Genomic DNA, 12,500 nt, shown 5'->3' with positions numbered 1-12,500 from the left:
GGAGTCTGAATGCAGATCAAAGCATACTATTTTCTCTTTTTTTGTTGTTTTTTCTTTCTCCCATTGATTCTACTTCTTCTTTACAACATAAGTAATAATAATGATAATAACATAACATAACGAAATATGTTAAATATGATTGCACATGTATAGCCTATATTAGATTGTGTACCATCTTGGGGAGGGGGGAAGAATAGGGAGAGAGAAAATTTAGAACTCAAAATCTTATAAAAATGAATGTGGAAACTATAAATAAATAAATAATTTTATATGGGAAAAAAAGACAACTCTCGCTCTATAATCCATTCTTCATACAGTTGCCAAAGCAATTTTCCTGTAGCGCAGGTCTGACCATGTTATTCTTCAACAAATAAGGTCTAGTGTCTCCTTATTACCTCTGGGGCCAAATATTATTTTATCTCTTATCTTTCTCTTTTAAAATGTCTATTGCTGTGTGAATTGTATGATGTTAATAATTATTAGTATATTACTCATTTTAATTATAGTACATAATTTTAAATAACTAAGTATACACATACTAAGAGACTAGTTAGAATACTGGGTTTCCAAACTCTCTAGGAACCTAATATTATTCAGCAATTTCAGACTTGTTGGGCCAGTTTACAATTCCACTAACCCTGCTCTTCTCCCACAGTGTATGTAGATGATAGAGTTCAAGGCCTGGCATCAGAAACACCTAAGTTCAAAACTGATCTCAAACACTTAATAGCTGGTGACCCTAGGCACACAGTTTGCTTCAGCTGTAAAATGAAGATACCTTAAAGATACTGTTGTGAGGATCAAATGAAATAATATTTGTAAAAGTGCTACTTAGCATAGTGCCCATAGTAGGTGGTACATAAAATAGTTATTTTCTTCCTCTCCAATAATTGCCTATAATCTATTATAATTTTTGCAAACCTGAAAGGTATGAGATAGAACTTCAAAGTTACTTAAATTTAATTTACCTTATTAGTAATTTAGAGCATTTTTTTTCACATGACTATTAATAGCTTGGATTTCTCCCCTAGGGAACTGTCTGCTCATTTGACTGTTTATCTTTTGGGCCATGGCTTTTGTTCTTATATGTGTCAATTCCCTATATATCTTGGAGATGGGATTTTTTTCAGAGAAATTTGATGCAAATATGTTTTTTACCCATTTACCTGCTTCCCTTCTAATTTTAAATATATTGCTGTTGTTTGTGTAAAAAGCTTTGTAGTTTCAAAAATGTAATCAAAACTGTCCATTTTATATCCCGTAAAGATCTCTGTTTTGGTTCTTGAACCTGAAACTTCTCAATTTTGGTTCAAAACAATCCTCCTTGTTTTGGTCAGGAATTCCTCCTTTCCATAGTTGTGAAAGGTGTCTTCTTCAATTCTCCTATAACTTGTTGATGATATGTTTTTGTTTTTGTTTTTTGTATCTAGGCAATGTATTCATTTGGGCTTATTGTGGTATATTGTATGAAATGATAATCTAAGACTGATTTTCCCCAAAATGCTCTCCAATTTTCCCAGCAGTTTTTTTCCCCTAAAAATTTGACTGCTTGGGTTTCTCAAACCCTGTGCTATTGTGTTGAGTTGTTTCTGGAACACATATACCTGATCTGTTCCATTGATCAGTTTTTCTATTTTTTAACTAGTACTAAAATTTTTTGTTGATTACTGCTTTGTAATGCAATTTGAGATCTATTACAAACCAGATATCCTTTCATGTCTCTAATTTCTGATCAGTGATTAGCTCTCTCAGGATCCATCTGAAAAGGTGGATATGGCAAAAATGGATATTATTATTCAGTCACATCTGACTCTTCATGATCCCATTTGGGGTTTTCTTGGCAAAGATACTGAAGTGGTTTGCCATTTCCTTCTGCTCATTTTACATATGAGAAACTGAGGTAAACAGTTAAGTGACTTGCCCAGGGCCATACATCTAGTTAGTGCCTAAGGCCAGATTTTTTTTTCAAATGCTTTATTAACTTCTGATTTACATCATTCATTTCTGCCAGATTTTGAGTTACAAAATTTTCTCCCCGTTATCTGCTCTGCTCTCTCCCATATTTTCTTCCATACCCCTTTAGACTTTTCCAGTGGATCTCTATGCCCCAGTGCCTGTATATCTTATTTCCCAATTACATGCAAAATAGTATTAATAATAGTATATATATATATATATATGTGTGTGTGTGTGTGTATTTGAGTATTTGATTTTAAAACTTTGAATTCCAGATTCATTCCCTTCCTCCCTTGTCTTCCACCCTTACCGGGAAGATAAGCAGTTCAGTATAGGTTGTATATGTGTGGCTAATGCAAAACAGTAACATAGTAGATATATTGTAAAGGACTGACTATATTTCCCTCCCTCCTATCCCACTTATTCTATTCTCTACTTTGATCCGGTCCCTTTTCAAAAGTGGGGGCTTCCAATTTCCCCCCCCCCCCCCCCAGCCTGCCCTACCTTCCATCATCCCCCCTCTCATCCCCTTCCCCCACCGTACTCTCCTGGAGGGTGAGATGCCCTATTCAGTGTGTATTTCATTCCCTCCTCAAGCCAAATTCAATGACAATAAGGTTGACCCATTCCCTTTTGCCTTCCTATTCTTCCCCTCCATTGTAACCCTTTTCCCTTGCCTCTTCTATATGAGATAGTTTACCCCATTCTGTCTCTCCCCATCTCCTCTCATTATATTCCTCTCTCACCTCTTAATTTCACCTTTTAAGTATCATCCCTTCCCATTAAATTGGTCCTGTGCCCTCTATCTATGTATACCTGTAAACATATATACACACATTCACATATGTATTCATATGCCCATATACCCTCATATATAGACATTTCTATTCCCTTCAACTACTGAGAAAAGTTTCATAAGTTACAATTATGGTTTTTCCATGTAGGAATGTTAATAGTTCAACTTTGATAAGTTCCTTATGATGTCTTTTCCCTGTTTACCTTCTCATGCTTCTCTTGCTTCTTGTATCTGAATGTCAGATTTTCTATTCAACTCTGGTTTTTTCATCAAGAATGCTTGAAAGTCCTCTATTCCACTGAATGACCATATTTTCCCCTGAAACATGATACTCAGTTTTGCTGGGTAGGTGATTCTTGGTTTTAATCCCAGTTCCTTTGACCTCTGGAATATCATATTCCAGGCCCTTTGATCCCTCAGTGTAGAAGCTGCCAGATCCTGGGTTATCCTGATTGTGTTCCTACAATATTCAAATTGTTTCTTCCTGGCTGCTTGTAATATTTCTACTTGATCTGGGAATTCCGGAACCTGGCTATAATATTCCTAGGAGTTTTCTTTTGGGGATCTTTTTCAGGAGGTGATCGGTGGATTCTTTCAACCTCTATTTTGCCCTCTGGTTCTAAAACATCAGGGCAGTTTTCTTTGAGAACTTCTGGAGGATGATTTCTAGGTTCTTACTTTGATCATGGCTTTCAGGTAGTGCAATAATTTTTAAATGATCTCTCCTGGATCTATTTTCCAGGTCAGTAATTTTTCCCATGAGATATTTCACATTGCCTTCTATTCTTTCATTTGTTTGGATCTATTTAATAGCATCTTGGTTTCTCATAAAGTCATTAGCTTCCATTTGCTCCAATCTAATTCTGAAGCAATGATTCTCCTCAGTGAGCTTTTGAGATTCTTTTTCCATCTGACAAATTTGGCTTTTTAAGGCATTCTTCTCCTCATTGCCTTTTTGAGCCTCTTTTGCCAATTGAGTTAGTCTATTTTTTAAGGTGTAATTTTCCTCAGTAAGGCTGTTGACTCTCATTTTGTAATTTTCTTGCATCGTTCTCATTTCTCTTCCCAATTTTTCCTCCACTTCTCTTATCTGCTTCTTAAGGTCCTCTATGGCCTGTAAGCAGCTCATATTTTTCTTTGAAGCTTTGAAGTGCAGGAGTTCTGACTTCACTGTCTTCCTCCTGTTCCATGCTTTGCTCCTTTTTGTCCCCAAAATAGGAGTCTAATGTTGGAATCTTCTGTCTGCTTTGTTTCCTTTGCCTGGTCATGTTGCCCCTCTGTCACTTGACCCCTGGGCTTTTTGCCACAGTAGGACTCTGCCACCAGACAGGGGAGCTTTCGTCCCAAATGCTGGGGTTTTCTCAGCTGCCAGAGGTATTAGATGGGTGCCCTCTCTGAGGTCTCCACAGGCTCTAGCAGGCTGGACACACACCCCAGGACCTCCACCCTAGACTGCAATCCAGATCCAAGCAGGTTAAAGCAAGAGTAATTAACCCTCAGACTGATGCTTGTTCCCCCTACACTCTGCAAGCCAGGAGCTGAAGCTGCCACATGGTGCTGGCTGGCTGTGCTGGGGTCTCAGCAGCTTCTGGCCCTGGGGGCAAAAGCCACACACTCCCACTTACTGGGTTCCAAAGTCCAGACTGCACTGACCTCTCACTTTGTCCTTTGCATCTATGTGTTGACAAATCTGGAAACGGCCACAGCTGCTGCTGATCTGGAGTCCCTTCAGCAGGTGGCTGGTCAAGCCTGCCCTGGGGCTAAAGCCTCGAGTGGGGCTGGGCTCAGCTCCCAGAGCACTTTGCTGGCTGTCCTCAGCAGGAAGTTAGCTTCTCTGTGTCATTTTGTGGGCTCTGCAGCTCCAAAATTTGTTTAGAGTTCCCTTTTACATGGATTGGGGAAGGTGGAAGCTTTAGCGGCAGGGAGGTACTGCTTCTACTCCCCCATCCTGACTCTGCCCCCCTGAGGCCAGATTTGAAGTCAGGAAGATGAGTCTTCCTGACTCCAGGTCTGGCATTATCCACTGCACCCACCTATCTACTACCTAGCACAAAGCAGTGGTTCTGATCTAAAAAGCCTAACCAGACCAAATTGTCCCCAATCATGTCCAATTACTGAGATTCACTCATTCATTCATCCTCAGTGAAATATAAATGAGTTTACAGGATCAATGGGAATGTTCACAGTCTTAACAGGAAGATATAATCAAAGTACCAAACAAAGGCTTGCCTCTCTTTAAGCTCATCAAGATGATCATAGAACTCCCCTAAGGAACCCATTATACCCTTTTTTCTTTCCCTTCTCTCTCTTCTTTCCATTTCCTTTCCCCTCCTCCCTCAGATTTTGTCTATTTTTCAATCAACATTGAACATTTATTGAACTCCTTTTATAGTGGCAAACAACTAAACTAAAGGAGTGCCTATTAATTAGGGGAATGTATGAACAAATTATGGTATGTGAACGTAATGGAAAACTATTGTACCATAGAAATGTTGAAAGAGATTGTTTCTGAGAAACCTGAGAAGACATATAATGAACAGTGAGCAGTGAGGTGACCAGAACCAGGTCTTCAAACTCTAAGCCCTATGAGAACAATGCTAATAGACATACTGAATCATTTCCACTCTGAAGTCTTCTAGCAATTAGCGATATTCTTCTGTTCCTTTAAGAGCTTACATAAAATCCAATTACTTTAGTCCTAAGGAACCTGTTCTAATACAATAGGCATTTATTACGTCCCTCTATTTGCAAGACAGTGTGGTAGGCCTTGGGGACACTAAAGCAAAAAAAAAGGAAAATACAATCCCCTACACTTACCTGAGGTTACAATATGCAACCAGGTATAAGTTTATATATGAAAACTTAAGGAGAGAGAAGATACTAATTCCCAGGGGAGGGGAATCAAGAAAAATTTCCCAAAAGACCTGTCTTTAAAGAAGCTAAAGATTCGCCTCTCACTAGCAAGTCTGGAGTCAGACCGCACAAGTGATCCATGGTCAGAGGAAGGGTGCCGGCTCTGTCTTCCGCGCCCACGTGAAGCACAGGAAAGGGGCCGCCAAGCTTCAGGTTGTCGACTTCGCCGGGAAGCATGGCTACATTAAGGGTATCATAAAGGACATAATCCATGATCCAGGCCAAGGGGCTCCTCTTGCAAAAGTAGCTTTTCGGGATCCTTATCAATTTAAAAAGAGGACAGAGTTGTTCATTGCTGCCGAAGGCTTCCACACTGGCCAGTTTGTGTACTGTGGTAAGAAAGCTCAGCTCAACATTGGCAATGTCCTCCCAGTTGGTACTATGCCTGAAGGGATCATAGTGTGTTGTCTTGAAGAAAAGCCTTGGGCACCGGGGTAAGCTTGCCCGGGCATCCATCCGGAAACTATGCCACAGGGATTTCCCACAATCCTGAAACCAAGAAAACACGAGTGAAGCTACCTTCAGGCTCTAAGAAAGTGATCTCCTCTGCTAACAGAGCTGTGGTTGGTGTTGTTGCTGGAGGAGGTCGTATTGATAAACCCATCCTTAAGGCAGGTCGTGCCTATCACAAATACAAGGCCAAGAGAAACTGCTGGCCTTGTGTCCGGGGTGTGGCCATGAATCCTGTGGAACATCCCTTCGGAGAAGGTAATCACCAGCATATTGGAAAACCATCCACCATTCGAAGAGATGCCCCAGCTGGACGAAAGGTCGGTCTCATCACTGCCTGGCGTACTGGTCGACTCCGGGGTACCAAGACTGTACAGGAGGAGAGCTAAAGTACAGAATCCTGACAATAAAAATTATTTTGGAAATTGTTAAAAAAAAAAAAAAGAAGCTAAAGATTCTAAGAACCCTTTTTGATGGGTCTCTAGAAGACAAATTTTAGCTCACAATTACATAAAACTTGAAGGTTTGCAAAATGCCTCATCTGATTCTCTATACCACCCTGTGAAGTAGATGCTGTTATCATCCCTATTCTATAGATGAAAAAATTGGGGCTCAGGTTCACTCAAGTCACAAGTGTTGGAGGAGAGATTTGAATTCCAGTTCTCCTAACTCCAAGCCTTATATTCTATTCTCTTCACCAAGGGCATCAAACATTTCAGCTGGAGTACTACCTGAACCAAATTAAAATGTAATTCAGAAATATTTAATTTAACAAAATAAATAAAAATACAATAAAATATAGATAATACTAATATGTGGTTTTCTAAGTCAATATGTGCCCAGTGGGATGCTTATATAATTCAGTGGCCTGCATTTCCGTTCAAATTTGATACCACTGCTCTGCCTCCCTGATTCATCTGTGATTTTCTATGAATTCTGCAGTTTGGTTTTTTTTTTAAGAGTCAAAGGGAGTCATTTGTTATATTTCAAAACTCTTTGTTAACATTTTGAAGAAACCAGTAAGGTAACCAACATTTTGATCCAGTCCCCTTGGAATTATCCTATTTTATTCCTGGTAGCTGTAGCTAGACCCTAATGTGACTTTATTATTTGCCTCCAGGAAGAGCTTGTCATGAAAGGGGCCCTGACTATGACTACTCAAAACAACTTGCCTTTCAGCAAATCATATGTGATCAAATCGACCTCTGGAAGCAACTCTTCACCCATCCCAAAAATAATCCCCTAGTTTATCATTTGACAAATGGCAAACACTAACTTTATTCTGGGGCCTGGAAATAGCTAATTTATATCACATGGGGCCCAGTTTTGATTTGGTTATTTAAAAATGATACCTAAAGAATAATCTGGACTAGGGAAGGAAATCTGAAGATTTATAGGGAATAAAGAATTACCGAACCATTTTCAAAAACCCAAACAAACAAAAATATCTAAACAAAATCCAACCTCTCAATCGCCTAAGAAAATAAATCAACAAATTGGACAAGGCACTAGACCAATGAAGTAAGAACAAACATTGCTAAGGTAAATGATTGGTACCAAAGGTAAAATATCCTTCAACAGTGGGTGATCCCATTCCAGCAGGTGATGTCAATGTTTATATCATTTGGCTAAAGTAGATATGGCATGAAGGTGGCTACTCTGGAAGGAGCTGTTCTGATTGGTATGTGGAGCAGAATGAGCACATCCAAGTCTCAGGCATGTTGCAATTCTGGTATCTTTGGAAAGAAAAAAAAATCTCATGAAAAGATTTATTACCAGTGGCCATTTTTGGCATTAGATAAATATCTTAATAAGAACAAAAATACTAAGTTCTTGAGGCTTTGGCTTGGTCTGCTTCTAATCATGACTCTGAATGCTGGCCCTCAAAATAACACAATCACATCGCATTAGTCTCTTTTGACTTGTTATGGAACATGTGCTGGAAAAAACAATATGTGGGTGTAAAGCAGTTGGGACTAAAAAGAATGCTATTTAGGCAGATCCAAGAAAGGACACTGTAGAGTTTTGGTCATGTAAAGAGGGTGATTATCTGGACAAAGTGCTTTTACTTGGCTGGATATAAGAACAATAGTCCAACTGCATGGAGAGAAAGGAATAGGATGTGTGTAATGAGCTTGCTGATTTGGACTCCTCACTTCCTAAAGTCCTCACTACCTCCTTGTAGAAGGAATTCTTGCTTTATACCCCCATCACATCTCTAAGCATACATACTAACTGCCTTCAATTGCTATTTCTCTTCTCCACATAATCTGTTCAAAATAGGTGTTTATACATATATAGATGATGCTTGTTATTTAGTCCTCATAAGGATACTTATAGAGAATTAGATTAGCATGGTGGCTAGAGGACCATCCTCTATCCAAAGTCAAGAAAACCTGAGCGTACATAATGCATCTGATATTTTATTACTTTTGGCTTAGAAGAAATCAACTGGTTAAATGAAATTGGGAAGCACATTGATTGGGGCTTGCAAGCAACAATGCTATGAATCAGCTCATCAGTTACCATTAGAACTCTAAAGGGAGAAGTAGTCAGCCATCCTCTGGGAACACGACCTCCCAATGTGTCTAGGAGTGGGGAAAGCCGCCCCAGCAGGGGTGCTAGAAGCACAAAACACAATATTAGTAACATGGCAGGAATGTGGTGCTAACAAATTTTCACTGTAGTTCAACATATTTAAAAGGGGAAGAACAGAGCATAAGAGAAGTAGAGCATTATTCCCTAGAGAGAGTAGAATAGAATCCTCAAGCAGCGAACCCCTAAATACTGACGGAGACTTCATTTTTGTCTTGTTTTCTTTTTTTTTTTTAGAAATTGAGTATAGAAAGAAGATCTACACAAATAAGATCTCCATAAACTCTTCATTTACAAGGGCTTCAGAGAACATATTGCTGGATGCTGAATAATGGTGTGATGAGTGAATGAAGAAATAGAGACCAGAGTTCCAGAATCCAAACCCAAGTCCTCTAGGCTCTAAACCCAGTACTCTTTACACCATATCACACTATTCCAGGCCTTGTTAGGTAAGTTCCTAGGCTAATGCACTTAGCACACACAATGGTTCGTGTAGAATTGTTTCATAATACTCATTGTTCAGATAATAAATGAATTACATGAATTACATGAATTACATGAAGTACATGAATTAATGCAGAATGAAGTAAAGCCAAATAAACAATATACACAAAGACTAATTCAATGTAAAGGAAAAGAAAAGCAACAACAAAACAATGCAAAAGTGCATGTATGATAGTACAAAGAATAAGTAAGGTCCCATAGAAGAGATATGAGAAGGCAAACCCCCCTCCCCACAAATATTCCTGTTTTCTTTTTTTGCTTTTTGGAGGAGGGAAGGGCAATTGGGATTAAGTGACTTGCCCAAGGTCACACGGCTATAAGTGTTAAGTGTCTGAGGCCGGATTTGAACTCAGGTCCTCCTGACTCCAGGGCTGGTGAATAGAGCACCAACTGTGATACCTAGCCATCCCTTACATTCCTATTTTCTATGGGTGTGGAATATTGCATAAATTTTCAGATTTTTTAGATGTATTGATTGACTCCACTAAGTAGTTTTTCTTTTTCCTTCCTAAAAATATTTTTATTATATAGGATCCTTCTTGGGGAAGAGAAATGGAGATAGACACAAGAGAAAACTTAAGTCATCAATAAAATGTTATTTAAAAAAATGAATGAATGTTTTGAACATCTCTCTCAAAGAGGCAATGTATGCTATTACTATAGCTTTAAGAGCCAATAGAATGTCGAGAAAAGCAGTTTGGACTCATAGTTTGAAAGAAAATTGAGAAATTACTTACTACGAATAGGAGAGTAGGGGGGAAGAGGATGAGAGGGGGAATTATGGAAGATGGGGCAGGCTGGGGGGGAGGGAAGTTAGAAACACCCACTTTTGAAAAGGGACGGGATCAAAGTTGAGAATAGAACAAGTGGGAGGTGGGATAGGAGGGAGGGAAATATAGTCAGACATTTGCAATATATCTACTACATTATTATTTTGCATTAGCTACACATGTACAACCTATACTGAACTGGTTATCTTCCCAGTAAGGGTGGGTGACAGGGAGGCAGGGAATGAATCTGGAATTCAAAGTTTTAAAATCAAATGTTTAAAATTATATATACATATATACTATTCTTAATACTATCTTATATATAATTGGGAAATAAGACATACAGGCACTGGGGCATAGAGATACACCATGCCCTACTGGAAAAGTTGAAAGGGGTATGAGAGAAAATATGGGAGAGAGCAGATTGGAGGAGGGGATATCCTGTGGGACTGCTATTTGGGGCAGTGGGTAGGGGAAAAACAGGGAGAAAATTTGTAACTTAAAATCTGGCAGAGATGAATGATATAAATTAGAAGTTAATAAAGCATTAAAAAAAAAAGAATTCCCAGTATGAAAACTCCTATCCCTAATGTAGGTCATCAATTTGTTTCTTACTGGTAATCTTAGACAGTTGCCCGGGACACCAAGAAATTAAATGTCTTTTACCCTTTTTCACTTAGCTGCTGTATATCAGAGGAAGGTCTTCCTGACTCTGGATGATTAATCATGACTTGATTAATCATGCATGATTATGTAATGATAAATTGTAGTTTGTTAATTAGAAACAAATTATCCAAATACATATCTGTACTAGCAAGAGCTAGGAGGATAAATGTAAATCAGGGAACAAGTGAAGTGGCAGGCTGAGGGGTGACAACAGAAGGTGAGGTAAGGCAGATCCTCCTATTACCAGGACATACTTCCTTTCAAGGGAAGTTTAACAGTTACCACTATTCCCATTTTACAAGTAACAAAATTGAGGCTTAAATAGTTTGAGTAACTTGCTTATGACCACAAAACTTGTTAAGTACCAGATAAAGGATTTGAACCCAGGTCTCTCCTGACTCCAGGGACAGCACTCCTATTACTACATCTGTAATTTACTAGCTGTGTGACTATGGGCAGTGCACAACCTTTCTAAACTAAATGGGGATAATTACTTATAAAACTCTACTTCTCTTTCTTCCCAATTTCTACTTTACTGTGAAGAAAACAAAAAAGGAACTGAACCTATAACTTCCCTATTATTGGAAGCTCCTGGATGAGAAAACTCCCTCTCCAAATAAAGATCACCTCTTTAGTATAAAGTCTTTAAGAGTTGCGTAGGATATGGAGAAGTTAAGTGACTTGCCCAGGGTCACACAGCTACTGGATGTTTAGAGGTAGGGTTTAGAACCTAGATCTGACTGACTCTAAGGCTAGCTCTCTAACCACTATGCCAGGTTGCTATTTAAACTATTAAGTGTCATGCGAATGTAAGGTATTATAACATCCGCACATTTGGGCTTTATTTAACTGAGGCATCCTTCTATTTAAGTCTGTGCTGGCAAATTGACTCCCTATGTAGATGGCATGAAAAATGCCTATGTATAACAAAAGACTATTTCATTGTCTCTATTGGTTCTTTGTATTCTTATTATGGTTTTAGAATTGGCAGTTAAAAATTTAGTTGACTACAAACTTGATCCAAATGTCTTGTGGATCAGTTATGGTATTAATTTGGTTTAATATTAATGTTTTGGACATTATTCATGGCAAGGTAAAAAAATACCATAAAAGTCAAATGAAGTACATATGTTCTAGCCAATTTTTGAACAAACAACTCAACCATTAAGAAAAAAGCTTTTTGAAAAAAATGGCATGACCCAAAGAGTCCATTCTCATAGTGAAACTAAGTATGAGTTAAAGCATGTTCTGAAAGGAGTAGTTCCTTAGAAGATCAAGACTTGTCATTTATTAAGCTTAAAATTAATCCAGTTTTACTGAGAGCAGGTCAAAAAGGCACTTGAAAGTAGGAAAACGTATTGGTTTTGGATCATTTTAATGCTAAAACACACATTCAGATGATTTACAAAAGACAAACTAACAATTTGTTCACCAATATTCTGCCAACTCTGATATTAAAGGAGCAGCATATAATCCCATGAAAAATAAAAATGGTTTTAGATGTAACCTGAGTCTGTTTTTCAAACCAGAAAAATTGTGCAAGGCAAACACGTCCTGATTTATGATGGGCTTGTTTCATTGGACCCATGGCGCTTCTGTCTGTCAAACCTACTTGTAGCAATATCCATCTCAGTAAAAAGCAAGGATCATGCAGATTCTCTTCAGCCAACAGCAACACAAAATTTATAGATGTTAAGGATCTGGCTCACCTTGGACCCAAAGAAACTTGTAGGAATTTAAGCATAATAGCTTCTTTCTTTCTAATTTCCTTTCCTAATTTCTTCCTTTCCTTCCTTCCTTCCTTCCTCCCTTCCTCCCTCCCTCCCTCCCTCCCTCCCTCCCTCCCTCCT

General features: G+C 38.6%; 1 protein-coding gene and 1 long non-coding RNA gene across 2 annotated transcripts in view; one reads left to right on the top strand and one right to left on the bottom strand.

Annotated features, from left to right (window-relative positions):
- Window positions 1–6,562, top strand: part of LOC138151858 (large ribosomal subunit protein uL2-like) — a 13,935-nt gene extending 7,373 nt beyond the window's left edge. Inside the window, 3 exon segments of the mRNA XM_069075400.1 lie at window positions 5,714–6,088; window positions 6,090–6,113; window positions 6,115–6,562. Coding sequence (XP_068931501.1) covers window positions 5,714–6,088; window positions 6,090–6,113; window positions 6,115–6,504 — 789 coding nt within the window. The 3' untranslated portion in view covers window positions 6,505–6,562.
- The window catches only part of LOC138151883 (uncharacterized), a 78,028-nt gene that overhangs the window by 39,510 nt on the left and 26,018 nt on the right, over window positions 1–12,500 (bottom strand). The gene's annotated exons all lie outside the window — the stretch shown is intronic.

This window comes from Petaurus breviceps, unplaced genomic scaffold, assembly GCF_028583685.1.
Source record: "Petaurus breviceps papuanus isolate PSGF00001 unplaced genomic scaffold, PetGlider_PUasm1.0 90919, whole genome shotgun sequence".
NCBI lineage: Eukaryota > Metazoa > Chordata > Mammalia > Diprotodontia > Petauridae > Petaurus > Petaurus breviceps.
This window is presented reverse-complemented; position numbering and strand designations above follow the sequence as displayed.